This window comes from Dipodomys spectabilis, unplaced genomic scaffold, assembly GCF_019054845.1.
Source record: "Dipodomys spectabilis isolate Male_0828 unplaced genomic scaffold, ASM1905484v1 ptg000266l, whole genome shotgun sequence".
Lineage (NCBI taxonomy): Eukaryota > Metazoa > Chordata > Mammalia > Rodentia > Heteromyidae > Dipodomys > Dipodomys spectabilis.
The window spans coordinates 6,168,050-6,195,014 of NW_024870943.1; the positions used below are offsets into that span (position 1 = coordinate 6,168,050).

Below are 26,965 nucleotides of genomic sequence, written 5' to 3' on the forward strand. Positions count from 1 at the left end.
AAGACAACTTTATGGTCTCTGTTTAGAACAGGAGCTGACATTTCCCAGCTGTCTTCTCCCTACTGCAGTGATTGGCTGAAGGACGGGCCCGTAAGTGGAGCTAGACCAATCATTGTGTCTCATCCAGAACAGGATGTAGGCTGAGCCAATGAGAGCCCTTCCCTGGATTTTTGCACCTGGAGCTCGTGGGAGAGATCTTTACCTTCTCGGTGCTGAGGCAATGGGGGAAGAAGTCTGTTGGTATTTACTTCCCTGGTTCCAGTCGTTCTGAGGCTGCAAGAATTGTTAAGCCGGGTGCTGGTGGCATAGGCCTGTAATCCTAGCTACTCAGGAAGCTGAGATCTGAGGATCACATTTCCAAGACAGCCCGGGCAGAGAAATGAGTCTCTTCACTCCAATTCACCAGCAAAAAGCTAGAAGTCGAAGTTGTGACACCAATCTTTAGAGAAAAAGCCAAGCAAATCAAACCCCATGACCAGCACAAAAGAAAAGAAAAAGAATTATAATATGTACCTCCTACCTTTTCTCTTCTCTCCCTCTCCCATCTCCCCGTTCTTTCTTTTTTTCTCCCTTTTTTTTTTCTTTTTCTTTTGCCAGTCCTGGGTTTTGAAATCAGGGCCTGGGCACTGTCCCTGGGCTTCTTTTGCTTAAGACTAACACTCTACCACTTGAGTCACAGTGCCACCTTGGGCTTTTTCTGTTTACATGCTACTAAGGAATTGAACCCAGGGTTTCGTACATGCTAGACAAGCACTCTATCTATTTAGCCACATTCCCAGCCCTCTCTTGTGTTTTCTGGACAAGATGTCACTATGTAGGCCCAGACTGTGATCCTCTTGCCTTGGCCTCCCAAGGGATGGAATTACAGGCATGTGTCTCTATGCCTGGCCTTTTCTTGATGTTTTCTTGGAGCAAAGCTCACTCTTCAGTCCCTCAGATCAAATTTTTACTTCAGAGTGAAACACTTATTGGTATTGTTTAAAGCTCCGTGATTTTTGGATCTCTGATGTTTTGGGCCTCTTTGTCAGTGCAGCCAAACCTATATTTGCCACTCAACTCTATGTTCCCCTTTCTGATAAATGCTTTGAAGGGAGGGGGACTGGGCTGATTCCAGAAGGCTCTGTTACTCTGAGGGCTACAATATCTCCCCTCATTCCCCAACTAAGCATTGGGCATAAAGGCTTGGGACCCAGGCAGACATAAGCTCATTCCCTAGCTTCAGCTCTTCCGGGTATATGATCTTGGATGACCAACTGGATGTCTCAGAACCTCAGTATCTTCCTCTGTGATACCTTCCTTCCTGGGATTCTCTGGAATGTTGTAGTTTAAGAGTTCAGCGTGGGCTGGGAAGGTGGCTCAGTGGTAGAGCGCTTGCCTTGCATGCTCAAGGCCCTGGGTTTGATTCCTCAGCACCACATAAACAAAAAGAAAAAAGCCGGAAGTGGCGCTGTGGCTCAAGTGGTAGAGCGCTAGCCTTGAGCTGAAGAGCTGAGGGACAGCGCCCAGGCCCAGAGTTCAGGCCCCACGACCGGACCCCCCCCCCCCCAAAAAAAAAAAAAGAGTTCAGCATGGTGCTTAACTCCACTCCAAATGGCATCAACCAGGGTGTCGGGCAGGCAGACACACATTTAAGATAACCTCTGCATTTGAATGTCTGAAAGCTGTTTCTCTTGAGAGACAGGGAGAGAGAGAGATACAAAGTTTTGGGAATTTTTTTGTTGGTCATAGAGCTTGAACTCAGCCTGGGCGCTGTCCCTCAGCTCTTCAGCTCAAGGCCAGCACTCTACCCCTTGAGACACAGCATCACTTCCAGTTTTTTGAGTGATTTATTGGAGATAAGAGTCTTGCAGACTTTTTTGCCTGGGCTAGCTTTGAACTGTGAGCCTCAGATCTCAGCCTCCTGAGTAGCTAGGATGACAAGCATGAGCCACTAGTGCCCTACTCCAGATTTTTTTAAGTCCATTCCACTCCATGAGTGCTTTTGTTCATTTAGATAGGACAAAAGTATCCATTTCTTTATTAAAAACATAAATCTGGAAGAACTTTAGGTTTTTATGTCATTATGCTCATGGATGGAAGGAAGTAATCCTTTTTCTGATTTGACAGAGAAAACCCACAAGACTTATTTTTTATTGTTGTTATAAAGGTGCTACACAGAGGGGTTAGTTACATAAGTCAGGTAAAGAGAACACTTCTTTCTGGACAATGTCACCCCTTCCCACAAGTACTTAATTTAAAAAGAAAAAGCAAGTGAAACTGCTAGTTAACCTCCTAGTTACTATGGCAACAAATAATCAAGGAAAGCAACCAATCAGAACTGAAGCTTTTTCCTGACTTTCTTTTTGTTCAGATACTGTAACAATTTCTCAGATAATTTTGGGGTTTTTTGTTCAAATTATCCTTTCAAGGGCAGATTTCCAAGAAGACAATAGTCCAGGCAGATAACTGGAAAACTCAGCAGAGCCTAATGGTTTGCACTGAATAAGGAAATGGATGTCTGGAAAATGATTCCCTGTCCTTTGGCAAAGTTTACTACAGTTGGGGCTGAGAAGGTGGCTCAGTGGTAGAGCGCTTGCCTTGCATGACTGAGGCCCTGGGTTCGATTCCTCAGCACCATATAAGCAAAAAGAAAAAACGCCAGAAGTGGCACTGTGGCTCAAGTGGTAGAGCGCTAGCCTTGAGCTGAAGAGCTGAGGGACAGCGCCCAGGCCCAGAGTTCAGGCCCCACAACCGGACCCAAAAAAAAAGTTTACTACAGTTAAAATACAACCAAGAGGCTGGGAAGGTGGCTCAGTGGTAGAGTGTTTGCCTAGCATGCATGAAGCCCTGGGTTCAATTCCTCAGTACCACATACACAGAAAAAGCCAGAAGTGGCATTGTGGCTCAAGTGGTGGAGCACTAGCCTTGAGCAAAAAGCTCAGGAACAGTGCCTGGGCCCTGAGTTCAAGTCCCAAGACTGGCACACACACACAAAAAATACAACCAAAAGTCAAAGAAAATCAGACTAACATACTGTAAATATTTATTAAAATTTATATTTTTCCACAATAGGAGTGTAGGAAAGCCAGGTACTGCTGGACGCTGGTGGCTCACGCCTGTAATCTTAACTACTCAGGAGGCTGAGATCTGAGATCACAGTTCGAAACCAAACCAGGCAGGAAAATCTCTAAGACTCTTACCTCCAAGTAACTACCAGAAAACCAGAAACGGAGCTGAGGCTCAAGGTAGTAGAGCTCACAGGGCGGTAGGTGCTGAGAGGGAAAGGCCATGCTCTCAGGGGAAGGGTGTAGGATCAGGACAGCCTTCCCGGAAGAGGAGGTGTAAAAGGGAAGTGACCATCTGTGGTAGGAAAAGGGAGAGCCAGAGGACTAGGAGCAGTTAGCTGAGGGACGGGGGCGTGGCCGACACAGTAAGGCGTGGCCCCGAAGCATAGGCGTGGCCGATAGGGAGAAATGTAGTTGGTTGTGGGCGTGGTCCTGTGGGGCGTGGTTTGTACAGGGGCGTGGTTGTAACGGGAGGAAGAGGCTGGACGTTTGGGGGCGTGGTCTGGGGTTGGTTGTTGGTGGAGGGGCGTGGGCCACACAGAGGACTGGAGTAGGGTGGTTAGAACCACGTCACCCGCCTGTACATCATCTGGTCATGCCTGGAGTGTGACCCAGGAATCGAAGGCTGTCGCGGCGCTGAGGACAGAGCATTCTGGAATCTTCTTTGCAGGTGGATGGCTCGTCAACCCCTGGGAAAGTCAAACAACCTCTCTGAGCCTCTCGTTGGTAAAATACTTGGATTGCTGTGTGGAGTTAGGCCTGCGGAGGGTTTGCGTGCAGGTCGGTCCGGTGCGCTGTAGGCTTTCAATGGTCGCTAGCGGTGGCTTTCATTCTGTCTTGACTGATGTGAGTTCTCCCGATCATTGCTGAGTATGCAGCTGACTGCCGCGCCGCGGAAGAGATTTGCTAGGTCAGGGCGCCATCTGGTGGGCACATAGTGGCAGTTCAGGGACCCGAGGGCATCAATCATCCATTCTTCCTTTCTTCCAACCATTTCCTACTCTGCTCCCGGGGGTCCCCGGGGTGACCCTGCCTGACACCCATCCTTATCCTCCAGGGGATGTCAAAACCTGGTGTAGTAAGGGATAAGAACCTCCACAGAGCCAAGCGCCAATGTTTTGAGCTGGAAGGAGGGCAGGCGTGTGGGGGAAGGGTCCTGGGGAACCCCGGGAAGCATTGCAGCAGGGGCGAAGCGAGGCCAAGTTTGGGGTGTGTGGAAGACAAAAAGCAAGGCCTCCATGGGGACTGGACTCGAGGATGAGGACACTTAAACAAGATACGTTATTATTTTTTCCTGCCCATCAAAGATTCAGGAGAGAATTTCACAAAACCTCTTCCTACTGTTTCCATGGGAACCTTGGAGATGCAGCAGTGGCTGCGGAAGGTCCCATCGCTGGCCATTTGGGGGTCACGGCTCCCTGAGAGATATCTGTGGAAAGACTCCCAATGTCTCCCTTCTCGGATGGTCCCCATTTGATCAAGAACAATCTATCTACCTGTCTCCTGCCTGGGCCCTGGGGCCTCTGCAAACCACAGGCTCCCTCAGCATCATTAGATGCTATACCTTTCCTTCCAGAAAGTTCTGACTCTAAAATTCTCTACTGGGCTTGGAAGGTGGCTCAGTGGTAGAGCGCTCGCCTTGCATGCTTGAGGCCCTGGGTTCGATTCCTCAGCACCACATAAGCAGAAAAAAAAAAAAAGCCGGAAGTGGCACTGTGGCTCAAGTGGTAGAGCGCTAGCTTTGAGCTGAAGAGCTGAGGGACAGCGCCCAGGCCCAGAGTTCAGGCCCCACGACCCCACCCAAAGAATAAATAAATAAATAAAATTCTCTACTTGGCTTCAGAAGATAGGATGATGTCCTCACTCAACTCTCTCTCAAGAGAGAGTGAAATAGGGGTGGGACCCCAGGGAGGGGGGCAGAGCAGGCAAAGAACAACACATGTCTGATTGTGCTTCATCAATACGTGTGAACTTAAGAGGATTTTGTAGGAAAAGAAGCAGCTGGATGGAATGTTCTAGTAGTCTAGCACAAAGGCTGGCATAGTAAAGAATCATTAAAGCAGCTGGGTGCTGGCGGCTCACATCTGTAATCCTAGCTACTCAAGAGGCTGAGATCTGAGGATCGCAGTTCAAAGCCAGCCCGGATAGGAAAGTCCATGAGACTCTTATTTCCAATAAACCACCAAAAAAAGTGGAAGTGGAGCTGTGGCTCAAGTGGTAGAGTGCTAGCCTTGAGCAAAAGAGCTCAGGAACAGCGCCCAGGCCCTAAGTTCAAGCTCCACAACAACAACAGAAGTCTAAGGAGCTTTCCTGCCTGTGCTGGCTTAATCCTTGATCATCAGATCTCAGCCTCTTGACTAGCTAGGATCACAGGCATGAGCTACTGGTGCCTGGCCTGGCTTTGCATTTCTAGTTGGAGGAAAGAAGAGGATCTATTCTGGATCATGAAGGTGAAAAGGGGGGGAAATAAAAATTAAGGGGGGAAAAAAACCCAGGAAAATAGATTGAGGCTAGCAGCCACTCAGGGCCAGGTTGCCATGGCAACCCTGCAATCGATTCTTCTTATGTAACACACACACACACACACACACACACACACACACACACCACACACACACACACACACAAACCTGTGTGTCTGTAGTGTTTCTTTGTTTATTTGCTTGTTTGTTTGTCATGGGGCTTTAACTCTGGGCCTGGGCACTGTCCCTCAGCTCTTCAGCTCAAGGCTAGCACTCTACCACTTGAGCCACAGCACCACTTCCGGTTTCCTAGTGGTTTATTGGAGATAAAGTCTCAGGGACTTTCCTGCTTGGGCTGTCTTTGAACCGCAATCTTCATATCTCAGCCTCCTGAATAGCTAGGATTACAGATTTGAGTCACTGGCGCCTGGCTCTTTGTTCTGTTTCTGACTTAACAGAGGCTTATGTAACGTAATAAATTCTAAGTAATTCTTTTTTTTTTTGGTTGGTCATGGGGCTTGAACTCTAGGCCTGGGTGCTGTCCCTCAGCTTTTTTTTTTTTTTTGGGGGGGGGGGTGGAGGGTCTGGTTGTGGGGCCTGAATTCTGGGCCTGGGCACTGTCTGTCAGCTCTTCAGCTCAAAGCTAGCACTCTACCACTTGAACCACAGCACCACTTCCAGCTTTTTTTTTTTCTGCTTATGTGGTGCTGAAAAATCGAACCTAGGGCCTCAAGCATGCATGCAAGGCAAGCGCTCTACCACTGAGCCACCTTCCCAGACCTGTCCCTCAGCTCTTCAGCTCAAGGCTAATGCTTTACCACTTGAATCTCAGCACCATTTCTGGTTTTCTGGTGGTTTATTGGAGATTAGAATCTTACCACCTTTCCTGCCCCCCCCCCCCCCCCCCCCCCCCCCCCCCCCCCCCCCGCTGGCTTTGAACCACAATCCTCAGATCTCAGCCTCTTGAGTAACTAGGATTACAGGCATGAGCCACTGGTGCCTAGTCATTCAAATTCTTTTAAAGTCATTGATGATCATATATATATCTATCTGTATATATATGTTTAATCCATATATATATGTGTGTGTGTTTAATCCACAAATAAAGAGGTATTTGTGCCTGTACTGCTACTTGGGAGACTAAACTTGGGAGAATTAGAGTTCTAAGCCAGCTTAGTGGGAAAAATAGTTTATGAGACTCCATTTCCAAAGAAAAGGCCAGGCAAGGTGGTGCAAGTCTGACTTTCATCTCAGCTGTAGTGGGAAGCATAAAAAGGAGGATCATGGTCCAGGATGCAAAAAGCAAGAACTCTATTTCATAAATAATCAGAATAGCTGGTGGCTCATCCCTGTAATCCTAGCTTCTCAGAAGACTGAGATCTGAGGTTTGTAGCTGGAAGCCAGCCCAGGCAGGAAAGTCTGTGAGACTCTTATCTCCAATAAATTACTCACAAAAAGCTGGAAATAGTGCTATGGCTCAAGTGGTAGAGGTTAGCCTTGAACAAAAGAAACTCAGGGACAGTATTCAGGTCCTGTGTTCAAGCCATTGCACTGGCAAAAACAAAACAAAACAAAAAGCCCACACAGAACTGGCTGGGTGGGATTACACATCTATAATCCTAACTCCTCAGGAGGCCAAGATCTGAGTAACTAGTTTTCAGTCAGCAGGGGCAAAAAAGCCTGAGAGATCTCTGTCTTCAATTAATCAGCAAAAAGTGGAAAATGAAGGTGTGGCTCCAGCACCTGCTTAGCAAGAGTAAGGTCATGAGTTCAAAACCTAGTTCCTCCAAAATATTAAAAGAAATGAAGACTGAGTAAATCCAGTGCCCTATGGGCGCTGCCTGCAGCTCACAGGCCCGGCCTGGCCGACCCAAAGACCCCACACTCCAACTGAAGCTCGCCCCCTTCCTGTCCCCCCCTCCCTGTCCCAGCTGCCTGAGCATGCGTCTTTGGTTTTCCGTCTGAGCCATCGAGCGCCTCCTGTCTGTTCCCTGAGAAGGGTAATTAGTGCCCTGACCACTGCCCTTAATTAAACCCCCAACCCCTGCCCTCGCTCCCAGGAAGGAGGTCTCCGTCCCCCCTCTCCACCTCCCGATGAGGACGGGTCCGCGGCTCCCTGGTGAATTCGTCCCAGTGGTCGCTGATTAGCAATTCGGGGGCTGCGTCGCCCGCCCACCCGGCCCTTTAAGAGCATCCCGGGTGCCCAGCGCTGCATCCTGCGGTGTTGCCATGGAGACGGGGACCAGAGGGGCGGGCGGGGGACCGTGTGCGCAGGCGCAGTCCCCGCGGCGCGTCTGGGGTCCCGGGCGCGCGCCCAGACGCGGCGGGAGCGCCCCAGCGAGCGGCGGCCCCCTCCCCCACGCCGCCGCCGTCGCCGCTGCCCCGGGCCGGGGGTCGCGCCCCTCGGTCAGGAACGAAGGCACCGGCCGAGCACACACGTAAGCCTCCTGCGGGGTGTCCTGTCAGCCTTCAGGCAAAAGTGTAAGGGGGGGTGAGGGAGCCCCGAACCCCAGATCCTGCTGCACTCCCCCGCCCCACGCCGTGCGCGCAGCCCGGGGTCCTGGGCTCTTTGCCTCCCCCCGGAAGGGTCAGCGTCCCCCGGATCGCAGCATGGCGATGAGCCTTTTCCAGAGCTGGTGCCGGGCGCTGAAGGTGGACGAGCGCCGGGCCCTGCTGGTCACCGGCCTCCCCGAGGGCCTGGGGCGCGCGGAGATCGAAGCCACCCTGCGGCCCGCCTTCCTCCCGCTGGGCGAGTTCCAGCTGCGCACCGTCAGCCTGGGCAGCCGGGAGGACGCCAGGGCCGCCCTGGTGGAGTTCCTGGAAGACGTCGACGTGGACGCCATCCCCAGGGAGGTCCCGGGCCCGGCCGGCGCGTGGCAGGTCCTGTGGAAGGACAGATCGCAGGACAACGCGCGGGTCCTGAAACAGATGAAGCGTCTGCTGCTGGACGAGAGGCCCGCCCAGGCCCCCGGGGCCCCGGAGCCCCAGGCGCCGGAGGCGGGGCCGGCCGGCGCCGCCGAGCCGCAGGACGAGACAGCCAAGAAAGCGCCCCCCCGGGGCCGTCGGGGCGCCAGGCACCGGGCCCGAGGCCACAGGTTGACGGGCAAGTGCAAAAAGCGAAGCCGGGGCGGCCGGCCGGCCCGGAGCGAGGCCGAGGACTCGTCGGATGACAGCCTGGGCCTAGTGATCGAGGAGCTGCAGGCCGAAGACCTGACGGTCGACGAGGACCAGCGGGCGCTGTACCAGACCCTCCAAGCCGCCGCCAAGGAGCTCCTGAAGAAGTGGACCTTCCAGGAGGACGCGGACGCGGGCGATGGCCCCCGCGAGTTCCTCGCCCTGGTCACCGTGACAGACAAAGCCAAGAAAGAGGAATTAGAGAAAGAGCTCCCCGGGACCCAGTCCATCTGCCTGGACATCCAAGAAGACAGGAACGGGGTCCCCGATCTGGTGGCCCTGATGGCCGTGCGGGAGCCCCTGGACAGCGACGATTCGGGCAGCGAGTCGCAAGGTGATGGGGACCCAGAAAAGGAAGGGCTGGACAACCCGGAGTTTGTGGCCATCGTGGCTTACACGGAGCCCACTGACCCCTGGGCGCGCGAGGAGATGCTGAAAATCGCCTCCGTGATCCAGTCGCTGGGCTGGGGTGACAAGCGCCAGGAGAGCGAGGCGCTGCCCCAAGTCCTGTCGGTCATGTCCAGCGACACCTCGGGGACGCGCGTGAAAGTGGAGGAGGCCGGCCGCCAGGTGGACGCCATGGTGCTGAGGAAGGCCGAGGAGGATGGGAACCTTCTAGAATGCATCTCTACCCTGGCTGAACCCGAGAATCGTCCAAAGGGCAAGAAGGGTGCGCTGGGCGTCCCCGGGAGCTGGAGCAAGGAGGGAGAAATCCAGGGAGGCCTCCTGGAGTTGGTGGCGCTTCTGGCGGCGCAGGACATGGTCCACATTGTAAAAGAGGAGGAGGAGAACCGCTGCGGAGGGGCGGCCAAGTGTCACCACAAGAACGATCTAGAAGAGGTCTTGACTTTCCTGGCTTCCCGAGAGCCTCCGGAGTCCAGCGAGGACTCGGAGGAGTCCGGGGACACGGAGTCCGAGTCCTCGGAGGACACCGACAGCCCCGAGTCGGAGCCCGAGGACCGCGCGTCCCAGAAGCCCCGCGCCAAGCGCGCGCGCACGGGCTCCAAGGGCCAGGCGCGGGGCCCCGCGGCCGCCGGCCCCGCCGCGCCCCGCACCCGCCAGCGCCGCCGGGGAGGCCGGGGCCGCGGCCGGGCCGTCACCCCGGAGAAGAAAGCCGGCGGCGAGGCCTCCGTCGACGACGACGCGGCGAGCAAGAAGAAAAAGAAGGGGCCCGGGGCCAAGGGACAGCCGCCGGCGGGCGCCAGGGCGGCCCGCGGGAAGAAGGCGCGGCGGGGTCCCAAGCGGCCCCCCAAATGCCGCTAGGAAGACTCCCCCAGTGCCCACCCTGCCCCCCCGAGTGGACCCGCGCCCCTGCTTTCTCTCGCGTCCCTCCCCAGCCCCGGCCTGCGCCCCGCTCTCAGGAGAGCAAAGCGAATCCACCTGCCGTCCTTCCCCACCCCGGGACTCCAGAAGAAAACGCACCCCAGGCTGCGGCGGGCCCCGGATGCGCCGGGGACCCGAATTTCCGAGGACCACAAGCAAGGCCAGTGTGGCTGTCACACGCCCCGGACCTCCTGTAGTCCCTGCCCGGATCGGACGGGGCCTGGGGTCCCCGAGGGAGAGCCTTAGGGATGTCAGGGCCTCGCTGAACCCCAGAAGGGCAGGGAGGTAGGCGAAGACGGAGAGGCAGGGAGGAGGAAGGGGAGGAGAGAAGCCAATAACTGGTAGAGGGTCCACGGAGGGCAGGGGTGGGGCAGCCTGGGGCTGAGGAGCAGGCCCCTCCCCCGGGGGTTGATGGACAGGCGGATCTGTCCTCCCCCCGCAGGCCCCACCCCCCGGGGGTTGATGGACAGGCGGATCTGTCCTCCCCCCCGCAGGCCCCACCCCCCGGGGGTTGATGGACAGGCGGATCTGTCCCCCCCCCCCGCATGTGACTCCTCCCCACTGTAGCTGGGGACGTGTGTGTGTGTGTGTGTGTGTGTGCTGTGTGGCTTAGAGTCCTCCCGGGCGTCCTGCGTGGGGGCGGGGCCGTGGTGGGCGGGGCCGGCGCCGCGGCGCCGCCTCTTCCGCTCTCAGCGCGCGCTCTGCGCCTGCCCCGCCCCCAGCCCAGCCCCTCCTCCAGACCCAGACCCAGACCCCAGCTTCGCAGCCCCGGATGTTCCCTCCCGCGTGGGGTCCTCCCCCCACCCCGTGCTGTGGACGGATCTCCTCTGTTCCCCCCAGGCGCCCCGCTGGGGCCTAGTGATGTGTTGAACCCCACACTGCACTCCGCCCGGAACCATCCGGTGTTTCCAGCTTCACCCTGTGACCCACGTGCGCCACTGCCAGAGGGCAACGCCCCCCCCCCTGAGGTCACACCCGCGCCCCGCAGAGGTCACACCGCCAGCTTGGTTGCATCTCTGTCTGCACAGCTCTGAGCCAAAGATCGCATAAGATCTACACTCTCCCCTGTAGCGTAGCCGCTCACCACTCGGGGCCCTGTGAGTCTAAATGTGATTAAAATAAAATAAATCAAACATCTATTTGCGGGTTGTCGCAGTCAGAAGGTAACAGCCCCTTCCCTGAGCTGAGAAACTCCTCCCCCCCCCCGGGGGGGGGGTTGCTCTGTCGGCCTCCTTTCTCCCCCTCCACCCCCAGGCCTCAGAGAGCTGGCCTATTTCTGCCCCTGGGCCTTTGCACTGGCTGTTGCCTGGACCAACATTTCCCTGGGAAACCGAGAGCTTTCCCTAGGAAACCCAGGTTTTATTTTCAGAGCTCGGATCTCAAGAGTAGAATTGGGGGGGGGGGGGGAGGGAGCCAGGGGACGACAAGACCCTGGTGACAGGTCCAGAAGGACAGCTAGGAGGAAGGGCCGGCGTCTTCTGGGGAGCTGGACGGGCAGTGTGGTGGACCAACGCCACACGGAGAGGGCTGCGGGGTCCCGCGGGGTCTGCCCTGCGCCCGCCGCGTCCCCACCCCAACCCGGGGTGGGTGCGGGGGGGGGGAGATGACCTGAGACCCGGATATCAGCATGTAAAGGAGGGCCCCCCCCTGCACACAGGCTTTGAGGGAGTCCCCCTGCCCGAACCCCAAGGCTGCTTGTGGTTGTGCGGTGGGAGGTCGGTCCTGGGTCTTGAACTCAGGGCCTGGGCTGTCTCCCTGAGCCTTTGTGCCCCAGGCTGGCGCTCTACCATTTGAACCACAGCTCCACTTCCGGGTTTGGGGTGATGATGTGCCTGGGCTGGCTTCGAACTGCCGGCCTCAGCTCTGAGCATCGCGGGGTTCCAGGCTTCTCATTGCGGTTCAGTTTCTCACGGTGACCGTGAAGGGGACGGGCGGAGGTCAGGCGAAGGAGGGACTTTGCTTCTTGGACGGCATCACCCTGCCCATCCCCAACCCCAGGGGCGTTCATTGGGATAAGCATTGCTTCCCGTGGTCAGAGGCCAGGCAAGCACCCGGCCGGAGCCCCCAGGGGCAAGGCGGACCCCCGGCACGAAGCCACGCCCACCCGGGTCCGAGAGCCCGTCGGGAAACGTGGCACCACTGAGGCCCCGCCCCTTCACCTCGACGCCCCGCCCACAAGGCGCCAAGGCCCACGCGCTGCAATGCCCCCAGGTGACCACCAGGAGACGCTGTGGAACCGCTGGCTAAAACCCAGCGGGCGGCGCGTGCTTCTTTCCGCGGTCTCCGGGCCTTGTTTGCTAGAAATGCATATTCTTAGGCCTACCAGGGACCTACCTAGGCAATTTGGGAGTGGATTATCCCCAAAACCAAAGCACCCTCAAGGTGACTGTGACCCACGATCAGGATGAAAGCTGCTGCCCTGGGTTCTGATTCTCTCCAGGTTGCACTTTGCAAACACCTAGGTATCTTTAGGAACTAGGGGTGCCCACTTGTTCCTGGCACTATTGCTGAGGCCCCATCAGGACTTGGGTGACAGCAATATGAGAAAGTGACAGCTGTCCGGGCTGACCTGAACACATCACACCTTTCCAGGTCCCTAGAGCAGTGCTGACACAGAAAGGCTGAGTCACCAGCCCCAGGTCACACAGCTTGTACCCCTCCTTACCTGGGAAGGGAGATTCAGGAAGACCCCCTACCCCAGGGTGAAGTGGCCATTCTTTTCTGCTACATTTTGTCATGTTTTCTTTTCTTTCCTTTTTCTTTTTTGACAGTCCTGGGGACCAAACTCAGGGCCTGGGCTCTGTCCCTGAGCTCTTTTACCCAGGGCTAGTGCTCTAGCATTTTGAGCCACAGCTCCACTTTTGGTTTTCTGGTGATTAATTGGGGGATAAGAGTCTCCTGGGAGCCAGCACCGGTGGCTCACGCTTGTAATCCTAGCTACTTGGGAGGCTGAGATCTGAGGATCACGGTTCAAAGCCAGCCCAGGAAGGAAACTCTGTGAGACTCTTATCTCCAATAAACCACCAGAAAACCGGAAGTGGCGGTGTAGTTCAAGTGGTAGAGCGCTCGCCTTGAGCTGAAGAGCTGAAGAACAGCGGCCAAGCTCAGAGTTCAAGCCCCATGACCGACAAAAAAAAAAAGTCTCATGGGTTTTCTTGTCCAAGGCTGGCTTTGAACCACAATCCTCAGATCTCAGCCTCTGAGTAGCTAGGATTACAGGCATGAGCCAGTGGTGTCCAGCCTGGCTCCTGTTTTCTTTTCCTTCCTTCCTTCCTTCCTTCCTTCCTTCCTTCCATCAGTCGTGGGGCCTGAACTCTGGGCCTAAGCACTGTCCCTCAGCTCTTCAGTTCAAGGCTAGCACTCTACTACTTGAGCCACAGCGCCACTTCTGGCTTTTTCTGCTTATGTGGTGCTGAGAAATCGAACTCAGGGTCTCATACATGCAAGGCAAGCACTCTAGCAATAAGCCACCTTCCCAGCCTGCTTCACTGATTCTTTTGGACACAAAGTCTTGAATTTTGCTCAGACCTGAACCGGTAGCATCATCCTTGTAAGCGTTTTGCTCGAATGAGCTCTAATCACCAGTTTGCTACTAGTATCTGTTCCTGTAGGGCAGGCTTGTCTGAATCCCACGTTTCTCTTGCTATTCAGTAAAATGTCAATGTCTGCACGCTGTGGATTTCACTATTTCTTCATGTGCTATGAGGACAATCCTATGGAGTACTTATTTTGTTTTGTGTTGTTGTTGTTATTGGAAAAATCTATCAGGAAAAGCAGAATAGACCCGGGGGCCCCAGGCTGCGGCCTTCCCAGGTCCTGGGCCCCAGCAGCTGCTGCAAGAAGCTCAGCCCCAGCACCTCCCCCCCACCCCCAGGCTGTAACCTGAGCCTCAGCTGCCAGGGACCACGTTGACCCTGTCCCCTCCACAGGACCCCAGTTTCTGGCCTGAGTCCCAGAGAGGGAGAGAGGGAGGAGTGTGAGCTGGGAAATGCCCAGCACAGGGTAGGGGAGTTTGATTTTCTGTCGCTGTTCCCTGTGGTGGAAATGGACCAACTCCATGAAGAGTTCTCAGAAGCTTCTGGATTTCAAACCAAATGGAGAATCCAAGCAACTTAGGGGGTCTAAAAAGCCCCACCCACCAGTCCCGCCCAGCTCTTTGTCTGAAATCACACCACGTTTGTGCACCATTTTTTATTTGCACCACATTGCAAACAAATTACACCTCCTCCCCTTAGATAAAGCTTCGCATCAGCCCTGCACCGGTGGCTCATGCCTGTAATACTAGTTACTCTGGAGGCTGACATCTGAGGATAACGGTTCAAAACCAGCCAGGGCAGGAAAGTTCTTGAGACTTTTTTTGGGGGTCTGGTTGTGGTGTCTGAATTCTGGGTCTGGGCAATGTTCCAGCTCAAGACTAACGCTCTACCACTTGAGCCACAGCACCGCTTCTGGCTTTTTTCTTTTTGCTTATGTGGTGCTGAGGAATCGAACCCAGGCATCATGCATGCAAGGCAAGCGCTCTACCACTGAGCCACCTTCCCAGCCCCATGAGACTCTTATCTCCAATAAACTACCAGAAAACCAGAAGTGGTGCTGTGGCTCAAGTGGTAGAGTGCTCGCCTTGAGCTGAAGAGCTGAAGGACAGCGCCCAGGCCCCGAGTTCAAGCCGCATGACTGACAAAAACAAAACAAAAACCTTAGCATCATGGATTCATTCACTACACGTGTGATTCACGCCTATTCCTGGCCACTCAGGAAGCTGAGATCCAGAGGCTTACGGTATGAAGCCATCTTAGGAAGAAAAGTCTGTAAGACCCACCCATCTCCAAAATAATCAGCAGAAGCTCCCCTGGAGGCATGGTTCAAGAGGTAGAGTGCCAGCTGAGCAAGCAAATTCAAAGCAGGAGTTCAAACATGAATACTGACAAAAACAGAGAAAGAGAGATAGAGAGAAAGATCAAAGAAAGCTTCACAAAGCAACAGTTTAGCACACCAGATGAACTCTGTGTTAGGTTTTTAAAAAGAGGTAGCCGAATCTACCCTGAACAACAGGAACCAATATACAAGGACACGTGCACCTCCATGTTTATTGCAGCACTGTTCGCAATAGCTAGGATATGGAAACAACCTAGGTGCCCCACCACAGATGAATGGATCCAAAAATTGTGGTATCTATACACAATGGAATATTATGCAGCCATTAGAAATGACAAAATAATGGCATTTGCAGGGAAATGGATGGAGCTAGAAGGAATCATGTTGAGCGAGGTAAGCCAAGAACGAAGAGACAAACGGTACATGGTCTCCCTCATAAGTGGATGCTAAATCCAAAAGGTTAGTGATACGACAAAACTAACAGGACTTAAGAAACAAAGAACTCCCGCTCATCTGGTTGAACCACTACTAAATATCCTCATGCTGCTGATCACAAATATGGTATATAACATGTGAACACTGTTATATATTACAGACTGTGGTAGACAATTTGCTCCAGGGAAGTTAGAATGAACTTGTGACTTTGAAATTATGTAATCATTTAATCACAATCAAAAAAAAAAAAAAAAAAAAGAACCTCGGGGAAGGGAGGGAGGGAGGGGATGGTAGGGGGAAAACAATGGAGGGGGTAACAATGTTCAAGAGGAAGTGTACTCATAACCTCACTCATGTAACTGTGACCCTCTGTATAGTAGCTTTACAATAAAAAAAAAAAAAAAAAAAAAAAAAAGAGGTAGCCGAGTAAGAACAGCACCAGCACGCACGTGGTATTCAGGTAAGGGGTAGGTTTATTCAGTAGATCTGCTGGGACCAGGCAAGGTTGGCACTCCACATGGCTGGGAAAGGCCTGGAAAGGAGAGAGAGCTGAGAAAGAGAGGAAAGAGCTAGAAAAGAGCAGAGAGAGGGGTAAGAACAGTAGCACTCACGTGGTATTCAGGTATTCAGAAGACCTGCTGGGACCAGGCAAGGTTGGCACTCCACGTGGCTGGGAAAGAGAGAGGAAAGAGCTAGAGCAGAGAGAGAGCAGAGAGAGCTAGAAAAGAAGAGCAAGAGCAAGAGCGCGTCTGGGCCTGGGCTAGGCCTTATGTACGGTATGGGCGGGGAAAGGTGTGGCCACATCAAATTCAGATGTGACCTCAGCAGATGCAGATGTGACCTCTTCCAGGTGTCCCAGTTGCCTAGGTAACGCAGGTACTGGGTGGAGACTTTGCTGCGAGGAGGGTGGAGTCTGCTAGCCATCCAGGAGCGGACCTTACACTCTGACCTTTTGTATTCCTTTGTTTCAATGGGGAAAATTATGAAAGACCTTGAAATGTACCCAAAAGGTGACTGGCATCTTTGTAGGGAATTAATGAGGTCCAGCCCATTCTTTTAGCTAGGCTGGTTCTACGGGAGTTTCTTAGTTCATTTGTCAAATGTTCTTTGTCCATAGCCCTGAGGCTGACTTTTCTGTGGCCGGGGTTCTGCTGCCTACTTTCTCCTGATGTGAGAAGATAGCTTAAATTCTCTATAATGAGCAAACAACATTTGAGCATGTCTGGATTTTGTTTGTTTTTTGCTGGTCATGGGCCTGAACTCTGGGCCTAGACGCTGTCCCTCAGCTCTTCAGCTCAAGGCTAGCACTCTAACGCTTGAGCCACAGCGCCACTTCCAGCTTTTTCTGCTTATGTGGTGCTGAGGAACCCAGGGCCTCATGCATGCAAGGCAAGTGCTCTACCACTGAACCACCTTCCCAGCTCCTGTCTGGATTTTTCTTTTAAACTGGCTCTCCAGTCTCACTGATGTAACAAATTACAGAAAAAAACCTTTGCTACTGATGTTTATGTCCACTTTGTACTGGTATGACTCCTGATCTCACCTTTTGAAAAAAAAAATGATAACAGTTGAGTCTGGTAGTTCCTGCCTGTAATCCTAGCTGTGTGGGAGGCTGAGATCAGGAGGATTGAAGTGTGAGGCCAGCCCCAAACCAAGAGAAAAGCTGGGCCTGTTATTGATACATGCTAGTCATCCCTGCTAGAGAGAAGCCTAAATAGGAGGATTGCAGTCCAAGCTGGCCTATGCATAACTCAGAGACTCTATGTGAAAAATAACTAAAACCAAAAGGACCGGGGTTGTGGCTCAAGAGGGAGAGTGCCTAGTCAAGGCACTGAGTTCGAAGTCCTGTTCTTCTCATCTCCCTCGAATATCCAGCAGGCCAAAATAGAAATACAAAAGCTAAACAGGGAGAGGAAAGATGGAAAAGCAATCCCAAATGTGAAGAGATTGAGGGGAGTGTGGAAGCTGCAGGGATGTGTTGCCATGGAAACCACTGCTCAAAGTGCCCATATAAAAACCACAGCACCCAGGTGTTGCTATAGAAACCACAGTAAGGCTCCTATCAAGGATGCTTCAAAATTACTTTTATATCTGCCTGCAGTGAGAGTGTCTCAGCACAGGAGAATGCACAGGTAGCTTGTTGACTCCATTCAACACATGGACACAGAAACAAATGTTCGCATGTGTATATATACAGGTCTATACCTAATTGTACCTCTACCTCTCTCTCTCTCTCTCTCTCTCTCTCTCTCTCTCTCTCTCTCTCTCTCTCTCTCTCTCCCCAGTCCTGGGGCTTAAACTCAAGACCTGAGCACTGTCCCTGAACTCAGGACCTGGGCACTATCCCTGAACTTCTTTTCCTAAAGGCTAGCACTCTACCACTTGAGCCACAATGCTACTTCTGGCTTTTTCTCTGTATGTGGTACTGAGGAATCGAACCCAGGGCTTCATGCATGCTAGGCAAACACTCTACCACTGAGCCTCATTCCCAGCTCCTAGTTGTACACTTATAAATACTTATGTCTGTCTGTCTGTGAGTGTCTGTCTGTATTTTGCTGGTTGTGGGGCTTGAACTCTGAGTCTGAGCGCTGCCCCTCAGCTCTTCAGCTCAAGGCAAGTGTCCCAACCCGCAATGAGGGCAGTGAACCTAAGCCAGAAGGAATGAAGGGACAAGAGACACGAAGAAGGACAGCAAGACAGGGATTCTGATCAAGCTGCCAAATTTTATTTTTCACACAGGGGTATTTAGATGCTTAGAATAAGGAAGCTTTTTCATTGGCCGTAGCAGCTGCAGGATGTTTGCTTAGGGCAATGTGAAAAGGTGGTCCATAGCAGCTACCTGGTCTTTGTTTGGGGCAGGATGCAAAGACCAGATTCTGTAAATAGCCTTGAGAGATGTTCCAGCGAGATAGTCAAGCTTAGGGCTCTCGACATCTCCTCTTTTCTTATTTAGAAAATTGACCATCAATTGTTGGTGCTCTTTTTAAGGGGTGACAGAGGCTCTGTTCCTCTAAGGGCCCAGGGTTTTTCTCCGCTCAGAGAGAGCGTCCTCACTCGGGGAGGGGAATTTTACAGGCCTTGGCATGTTTTTTGAGGAGACGGCTTGTGGGTATGCATGCCAACCGTCATGCACCAGAGCTTGCCACTCAGGGGTCTTGGGTTTTGGGATCTCGTGGATCCATCCCCCTGCAGTCTTACCGGCACCCTTGATTAGAGCATTTTTTCTTCCTCCCATAGGTGGATCCTCCCCCAAGCGGAGGAGCCTCTAGGAGGAGGGGCGAACCTATCCCTTATGGCAATAGGTCTTGCCCGTTGAATGGTCAGGAGTTATGAATAAGGAGAAGGGTTTTCTAAATAAGAAAAAGGAAAGGGGGTGGGGGTTCCCACTGGAACAAGCTCATGGCAAAACACTAATTAAAAGCCTGGGGTAAATCCTAGACCTCAATGCCGAGGGTGATGGTGATGAACCTGTATGGGCTTAGAAGACAAGAGATTAATCTGTTATTTAATAAATTCAAACAGGAAGGTCCAAGTCTGGAGTTCTAGCTGCATCTGTAAGAGAAAAGGCATCATCCTCGGGGGTGGGGGGGAGGTTTCCCCAGAGTTGTGGTAAGCCATTCACCTGTTTTATCAAGTGTTCTGGCAGCCACCTTGGGGCCGCTTGATCTAAAAGACAAAGAGTGGCAGGGAGTGGTCTACCAGTAGCTTGAGAGGGCATCGCCCCTTGGCTTTGTTTGTGGACAGGACATTCCCGTGCAAAATGGCCAGGTTGTTTACAATTTAAACAAGTACAGGAGCCAGGGACTGAACCTTGAAATGCCTTGGTAAAGGCAGCGCCTATGGCGAGTCCCATGGCATGGGCGGTCCCTACTCCAGCACAAAGCCTGAGGAACTCAGAGAGGTCACCCTTGTTTTTATGTGGTCGGAGAACATCTTGACATGCTCTGTTAGCATTTTCAAAGGCAAGATGTTTAACAAAGGCACTTTCACTTTCACTAGCCCCAAGAAGCCTTTCCGCAGCCAAGTTAAGCCGCGAGACAAAGTCACTGTAGGGTTCCTCTGGCCCCTGTCTAACCTTTGCCAGGGAAATAGTAGCCAATCCCTTTTGAGGGAGACGCTTCCAAGCATAAAGGCCAGCGTTTTGAATTTGTGCCAAAAGTCCGGTAGGAAAACGCACCTATTTAACATTGGTATCAAAGGGCGCATTACCCAAAAGTTTAGTATAGGTCCAGGTTTTTGAAGATGTTTCAGCCAAATTTTTTTGGGCGGTCTCTCTACATTGTTCCTTAAAGTCCGCATTCCATAAAACAAAATCACCCCCACTAAGGGTGGCGTGGGCCAGAAACTTCCAATCATTAGGGGTGAGCCAGCGCACACTTTGGTTCTCTAACAAGGCTAACGTATAAGGGGCAGTCGGGCCATATTGGGCACATGCATTTTTAAGTTTTTCAACAAACCGAAGGCTAAGCCTCTTCTACTCTTGTTGGCCTTTTCTCTGGGTGGGTTGTTCCTCTTCATCCCCAGTATCCTGCTCTTCATCCTCCTTTTCCTCCTCTTCTGATTCGTCCTCCTCACCCTCTGAGGTCCTATCTGTCTGGCTTCGAGTTACTGGAAAGGCGAGGACTGATTGATGGCGTGATCTAACCTTAATTTTATCAGGCGGTTTTGGCGTATCAGCCAAGGCCAGTGTGAGGAGTTCATAATCAAGGGACCGCAGTTCTTTTAAAAGTTGAAGGTGTTCTCGCCTATGTTGAAGGGCCTCGCGTAAAGGGGCCAGGTTAGGTAAAGGCGGGAGAGAAAAACATCTGGATCTGGAGGGCAGTGGGCCCTTGAAGGGCCGGGTCACAAAAGGAAGGGATTTTCAGTAAATTGACCAGCAGTCATATCTAATAGAACCTATGGGCAAGCCGAGGGGGGCCGAGAGGCATTTTGAGGAACCTCCTCTCCTGTTTTTACAAGTTTTAAAATTCTACTATCAAATAGAGAACATTTTAAAACTTCATTAATCAAATTCCAATAGGAAAAGGCCGTAGCAGGAACCTTTTCTGAACCAAAGATTTCATAATAATCTTTTAAACAATCTCCTACTCTTTGCCATCTTTTTGCATCTATGATTCCTACAAGTCCTCTATGAATGAGAAAAATAATTCTAAGTCCTTTTTCTTAACCCATGTTCCCCGTGTCTTGAAGGCCTCCTTGAGGTCTGACAGAAATAGATCATGTGACGAATTGCTTGTCCCATAGTGGGTCACTCACCATGCGTCGTCCCCACTCTCCTCCTGGATCTGTCTCTTGGTGGGGTCAGTCGAGGCGATCTCGGACTGTACTTGGCCAAGTTTTCCGGGAGGACGGCGTTCCTTCCTTAGACAGAGGCTCAGGCCCCACGTTGGGCGCCAGGTGTCCGGACCCGCAGGCGAGAAGGAATGAAGGGACAAGAGACACGAAGACTGACAGCGACAAGGATTCTGATCAAGCTGCCAAATTTTTATTTTTCACACAGGGGTATTTAGATGCTTAGAATAAGGAAGCTTTCTCATTGGCCGTAGCAGCTGCAGGATGTTTGCTTAGGGCAATGTGAAAAGGTGGTCAATAGCAGCTACCTGGTCTTTGTTTGGGGCAGGATGCAAAGACCAGATTCTGTAAATAGCCTTGAGAGATGTTCCAGCGAGATAGTCAAGCTTAGGGCTCCCGACACAAGTGCTCTATCAGTTGAGTCACAGTGCCACTTCTGGTTTTCTGGTGGTTAACTGGAGATCAGAGTGTCATGGACTTTCTTTGCCTGGGCTGGCTTTGAACCATGATCCTCAGATCTCAGCCTCCTCAGTAGCTAGGATTACAGGTGTGAGCCACTGGCACCGGCTATAAATGCATGTTTATGAGTGCATTTTTTGACAGTCTTGGGAAACTCAGGGCCTGGGTGCTGTACCTGAGCCTTTTTGTGCACAAAGCTAGTACTCTACCATTTGAGCCACAGTACCACTTCTGGCATTTTCTGAGTAGTTGATTGGACATAAGAGTCTCATGGACTCTCCTGCCCAGGCTGGCTTTGAACCATGATCCTTAGATCTCAGCCTCCTGAGTAGCTATATATTCATTTTTGTTTGTAAGCAAATTTTTAATTATTCCTTTGTAAATATGTCTTAAGTATTTTGGGTTTATTATAGCTCTCTACATAGCTGCTTATACAAAATTATTTAAAATAAGGGCTGGGAAGGTGGCTCAGTGGTAGAGCACTTGCCTTGCATGCCTGAGGCCCTGGGTTCAGTCCTTAGCACCACATAAGCAAAAAGAAAATAAAAGCTGGAAGTGGCACTGTGGCTCAAGTGGTAGAGCGCTAGCCTTGAGCTGAAGAGCTGAGGGACAGAGCCCAGGCCTAGAGTTCGGGCCCCATGACCGGACCCCCCCCCCCCAAAAAAAAAATTATTTAAAATATTCTTGCCGGGCACTGTTGGCTCACGCCTGTCATCCTAGCTACTCAGGAGGCTGAGATCTGAGGATTGAGGTTCAAAGCCAGCCCGGGCAGGAAAGTCCGTGAGACTCTTATCTCCAGTAAAACCACTAGAAAACCAGAATTGGAGCTGTGGCTCAAGCGGCAGAGCGCTTGCCTTGAACTGAAGAGCACAGGGACAGCACCCAGGCCCAGAGTTCAAGCCCCACGACCGACAAAAAAAAAAAGAAAGAAAGAAAAGGTGTTTGCCTTTCTTCAAGCCTAAAGGACCAGGGAATGAAGGTAGGGAAAAAGCTTCTAGAAGTTTCTAGAAATACCTGGAAATGTCTAGAACTCAGCTGCTGTAGCTGGGAAAAGCCCCCAAAGAGGAGCTGGGTTTTCTGTTGTTGTTGTTGTTTTTGTTTTTGTCAGTTGTGGGGCCTGAACTCTGGGCCTGGGCGCTGTCCCTCAGCTCTTCAGCTCAAGGCTAGCGCTCTACCACTTAAGCCACAGCGCCACTTCCGGCTTTTTTTTCTTTTTGCTTATGTGGTGCTGAGGAATCGAACCCAGGGCCTCATGCATGCAAGGCAAGCGCTCTACCACTGAGCCACCTTCCCAGCCCTGGTTTTTCTTTTTCCTTTTTTTCCTGAAAGGAAGTCTGTCTCCACGTACCCTGCTTTCTTGGGTCCCCAAGAATCAGGGATGGCAAAGAATAAGACAGCTCATTGGTGTAGCCATTAGCCTCCCAAGCCAAGAGTTTCCAAGATCCTCACTGAGTAGTTCGGGGTGGGGGGGGCCTACCCTCCGGGGGGGGGCCCCACCCCCAGCTTGGAGGACCTTCTGCACAAGGCCGGTCCATCCCTCTCGGAACGCCCACCACCTGCAGCGCCTGCATCCGGACACGCCGTCTCTTAGCAACCGACCTCCGGTTGCCATGGAGACCTCCCGGCCTGAGGGCCCCGTAGGCTCGCTGCCGCAGCTCGGGGAGCGAGTGCGCACGCGCGGGCCGCAAAGCCAGCCTCGACCTGGCGCGGCGGTGGTTGAGATCGAGGCCGGATTCCGCGTGATCAGACCTCGTCAGCCCCGGGCGGGAGCTGGGGGGGGCGATCGACAGCTCCCGGGCCCCATCTGCCCTGCGTCCCCCCCCCATCCCCGGAGCCAGCACCCGAGCTGGGCGGCGCGGCCGGTGGCGCAGCATCGCGGCGGAGGAGCCCGGGCGGCCGCGCCTGGGGGAGGGGCGAGGGCCCTTGCGGCGGATCCGCGGACCCGTGTGAGCACCCCGGGGGGTGGGGCGGGGTGGGGAGGACAGCCGGGGGGCTGGGAAGAGGGGGTGATGGGAAAGTGCGCCAGGCCTCCTGCAGCCCCCCACCCCCGCCATCCACGCGTGGGGCCTGGCCGTCCTTCCCAGGGGGGGAGTCTGACCTCTCTGTTCTTATGACCTTGCAGGATTCTTTTCTTGGGGGGTGCGATCAAAGCTCCGCCGCCCCCCCTTCGCCTTCCCCCCTGCCCCCCCTCGGCCGCTCCCAGCGCGCTCCATGTCCGCGGCCATGGCCATGAACCTCCTGGAGGACTGGTGTCGCGGGATGGAAGCGGACATCCACAGGTCCCTGCTGGTCACGGGCATCCCCGAGGACTGCGGCCAAGCGGAGATCGAGGAGACCTTGAACGGGGTCCTGTCCCCCCTGGGCACCTACCGGGTGCTCAACAAGATCTTCCTGCGGGAAGAGAACGCCAAGGCGGCGCTGGTGGAAGTGGGCGCGGGGGTGAACCTGAGCTCGGTGCCCCGCGAGTTCCCGGGCCGGGGCGGCGTGTGGAGGGTGGCCTGCCGGGACCCCACGCAGGACGCCGAGTTCCTGAAAAACCTCAACGAGTTCCTGGATACCGAGGGCCGCACCTGGGAAGACGTGGTCCGCCTCCTGCAGCTCAACCACCCCCCAAGACCCCCAAACCAGCCGGCCGAGAGCTGGGCCGGAGCTTTGGGGGTGCTCCTGGGGGCGGTGGTGCAGATCGTGGTGTATATGGATGCCGAGATGAGGAGCCGAGAGGAAGCCAGGGCGCTGGAGAGCGCGGAGCTGGAGGAGGAGGAGGCCGCCTGGCTCTCCGCGGGGAGGAAGAAGGTCAAGAAGGAGCGGGGTCTCGCCGCAGCCGACCTGGCCTCTGTCCTGAAGAGGGAGCACCCCGCCCACTGGAATGGCCTAGATGGCCAGAGCGACCCCCCTAAACCTTTAGGGCGCCGGGCTGGAGCTAAGTCTCGCTCCAGGAGGAAGAGGAACCGGAGAGCCCACAAGCAGGAGCCGGCGCCTTGGAAGGAATCTGGAGGTGACCATCTTAGCAGCTCAGCCTACTTGTCGGGGGGTCAGATGGGTGACCCCGAAACTATGGAGGTCTCCGAATCCATCAAGAGTCACAAGAAGCCCTGTATAAAGCAAGAGGCGTCGACTTCGAGTCAAGCCCTGGCAAAAAATGTCTGGAAGGTTCCCAGAGAGCCTCCTCGACGTGCCTTGCTGCAAGCCAAGACCCCTGGAGGCGCAGAAGAGTGGGAACAAGAGGGCGGCCTGGAGAGACCCCCAAAGAAGAAGGTCCTGAGCTGGGCTTCGGCCAAGAGTTCTGTCTTCCTGAGGAAGAAGAAGAAGGTGAGCTTGGGCCCCGTCTCATATGTCCTGGTGGATTCCGAAGGTACCACAAGAAAGAAGCTGAGGATCGCAAAGAGAGGCTCGGCCTCCAGGAGGCCAGGGGCCGCTCACAGGGCCCCCCGAGGCCAGCAGCCCACCGAAGCGCCAGCCTCGACGTCCAGGGGTCTGAAGGCCAAGCCAAGAGGCCCTCCTTGCACCTCCAAAGGTGAGGTATCCACAGAAGGTTCTTAGAACCATGATCTTTTTAGGGGTAAGGGTCCAATCCAGTCTCCCCTACCTCCTTTGCTAAGGGCTTAATTGTTCAGAAAGCTCGGGAGGTGGAGATAGAAAGATGTCAGTTTGGAGGTGGGGAGTACTGTTAGCCAGGTCTTAGAAACAACCCAAGTGTTCTTTTACACCCCTGTGATCTGTAGCAAGCAGAGGCAGGAAAATCACAGTCCAGGGCCAGCCATGGGAAAACTGAGATGCTACCTGAAAAAATTAAATTAAAAAAGCAGACCCTCACCACAACGAAAAGGCTGGGGCTCAACAAAGAAGGGCGTGGCTTGGCCTCAGGGGGCGTGGTCCTCAGGCCAGGGCGTGGCTCCGTGGTAAGGAGGCGTGGCTTGCTGATAGAGCCAGATTCAGAGGCAAGGGCGTGGCTCTGTGGTAGGAAGTGTGGCTCAGCTGTAGGGGGTGTGGTTGAGCAGCGAGGGGCGTGGCTCAAGTGTGGAGCATCTGTCTGGCAAGTGGAAGGCCTTGGGTTCAAATCCCAGTACCACCAAAATTACTCCTTCTCCTCCTACTGATGATAATGATGATGATGATGGGGGGGGGGTGAGTTGGGGGCTAGGGTATCAGTACATGGTTTTAAGGGTGATGATTTCTAAATCCTGGTTGAGAGAATGAACGTGTTGCAGGACTCAGAAGCTCCTAGAAGCAACAATTTCCTAAAGACTCCTCTCCCTGGTTCCCCTCTACTCTAATGTATTCACAGGCTCCCAAAAGCTCTGATTTGGGAACCCCCCCATCGCCGAAGAGCTGTGAGAGAGAAGGCCAAGGAGCAAGTCCCAAGAGGAAGCAAACTTCTCTCATCTTTTAACTGCAGCAAGGTTTTGGACTCCCAGGGCCCCGGTTTGTGGATATGGCTGGGGGAGGGAGGGAGGAATTGGGGGAGGGAGGTGTTTCTTGCCTTTTTTTCTCTCTGGGGCTGCTTCTCACCTTTCTTTGCTCACCTTCAGAGCCCAGGAGAGTTGGTAAGTGGCTTGAGAAAATTCTAGAACATTCCTTTCCCTTTATGCATGCATGAGCACAGTCCTCATTCTGCTTCTTCATGCTCAGACTTTCTCCTCCACTTCCTACAGCTTCTGTGGGGCCAGGGTGGGGGAAGGAGGGGTCAGCTGATTTGCAGGGCCTGGCATTTTGAAGGTTGGGGTAACTATTTTCTCCTTTAAATTTCCCTGTTCTCAACCTAGGGGATAAGTTAGGCCAGGACCCTTGGCCCTGCCCTGCTGCCTGCCCAGCCCATGGGCTTCAGTTTCCAGCTTCCATGCCCCAGCTACGGAATCCAGAAAGGGGGGTAGGGTAGGCCCCAAGAATGAATTCTATGAAACGAGGAATGTCTGCTTACCCTTCAAGTATTCAAGTTTCAGAATCAGTCATTAAAAATAGCACTTTTAGCTGGTATGGTAGCAAACACCTGTAATCCCAGCACTTGGGAAGCTGGGGCAGGACAGAGTTGGAGGCTAGCTTGTGCTACAGAGTGAGGTTCCCATATTGGGGGAGAGGGGGAGCTGCGGTACATGGGGAGATGGGCAAGATGATCACATTCTTGGACTCTCAGTTCTAATTGCATCCTATGCCACCAAACTCACCTTCTTGTTGTTTCTGTATATAATTAACAATTCCTGGTGACTCTGAGGAAGGAGAGGAAGACAGGAAGGCATTCGGTTTTATCCTGTGCATGTCCCCCATCGACCCTGGACCTCTCCGCACCTACCCATCCAGGTCCCACCCAGACTCTTCAACTGTGCTGAGCTCAAGTCCTGGATTAAGCCCAGTGCACAATAAGCTCTCCCCGGAGTTTTAGCCCTCGTGATGTTCCAATGTCTCTTTCCTGGTACAAAATGTGAACCCGCGTTAGGTGTCCTTCGTGCTTTCCACTTCTGGATTCTTTGTGACTGTGATGAGTTAGTTCAGCAAATCTTGGGTGAGCCCTGATGCCACAGTCTGGGAAACAAACCCCTGGATGGGATTGGGCTCTAGAGGTGGCAAAAGCCTGGGACAGTCCAGCTGTGAATCCTTGTCCACTCCACCACGCTTTCTTGTGTTCCCAGATACTCACCATGGTTACTTCATGTATATGTATACGTATAAAATAAAGTTCAGCAAAGGAACTCTCTGGTCCAGTTCTTGGATAAGTGGTGGGTATGTGGACTGTTTAACCTAGGGAAAATGGTTTCTTTGTTTATTTACTTGTTTTTAACCCAAGGGGCCATCAGACCATGAGAGAGTGAATTTCAAATAAGAGAAGAAGATATTTGCTGGGCACTGGTGGCTCACACCTGTAATTCTTAGCTACTCAGGAGGCTGAGATTTGAGGATCCTGGTTCA

At 53.3% G+C, this 26,965-nt stretch overlaps 2 protein-coding genes across 3 annotated transcripts; both read left to right on the forward strand.

Annotated features, from left to right (window-relative positions):
- The first annotated feature begins 8,116 nt into the window (after positions 1–8,116).
- On the forward strand, positions 8,117–9,943 carry Pnma8b (PNMA family member 8B). The gene has a single exon (XM_042700311.1). It carries the CDS (start codon positions 8,117–8,119, stop codon positions 9,941–9,943), a length of 1,827 nt encoding a protein of 608 aa, XP_042556245.1.
- A 1,589-nt stretch (positions 9,944–11,532) lies between these two features.
- Pnma8a (PNMA family member 8A) lies at positions 11,533–26,748 on the forward strand. Of its 2 annotated transcripts, XM_042700290.1 has the most exons (3): positions 11,533–11,537; positions 23,268–24,578; positions 25,350–26,748. In XM_042700290.1, the coding sequence occupies exons 2-3, from the start codon at positions 23,276–23,278 to the stop codon at positions 25,364–25,366; spliced, it is 1,320 nt and encodes a 439-aa protein (XP_042556224.1). In that variant the 5' UTR covers positions 11,533–11,537; positions 23,268–23,275; the 3' UTR covers positions 25,367–26,748. The 2 variants fall into 2 exon arrangements, with proteins under 2 accessions (XP_042556224.1, XP_042556223.1); XM_042700289.1 differs by lacking the exon at positions 11,533–11,537 and having other exon boundaries at positions 23,217–24,578.
- Positions 26,749–26,965: the final 217 nt, after the last annotated feature.

Excerpts from the sequence above, each read along its gene's own strand:
- Pnma8a (XM_042700290.1), top strand. The coding sequence starts at position 23,276 with ATGTCCGCGGCCATGGCCATGAACCTCCTGGAGGACTGGTGTCGCGGG.
- Pnma8b (XM_042700311.1), top strand. The coding sequence starts at position 8,117 with ATGGCGATGAGCCTTTTCCAGAGCTGGTGCCGGGCGCTGAAGGTGGAC.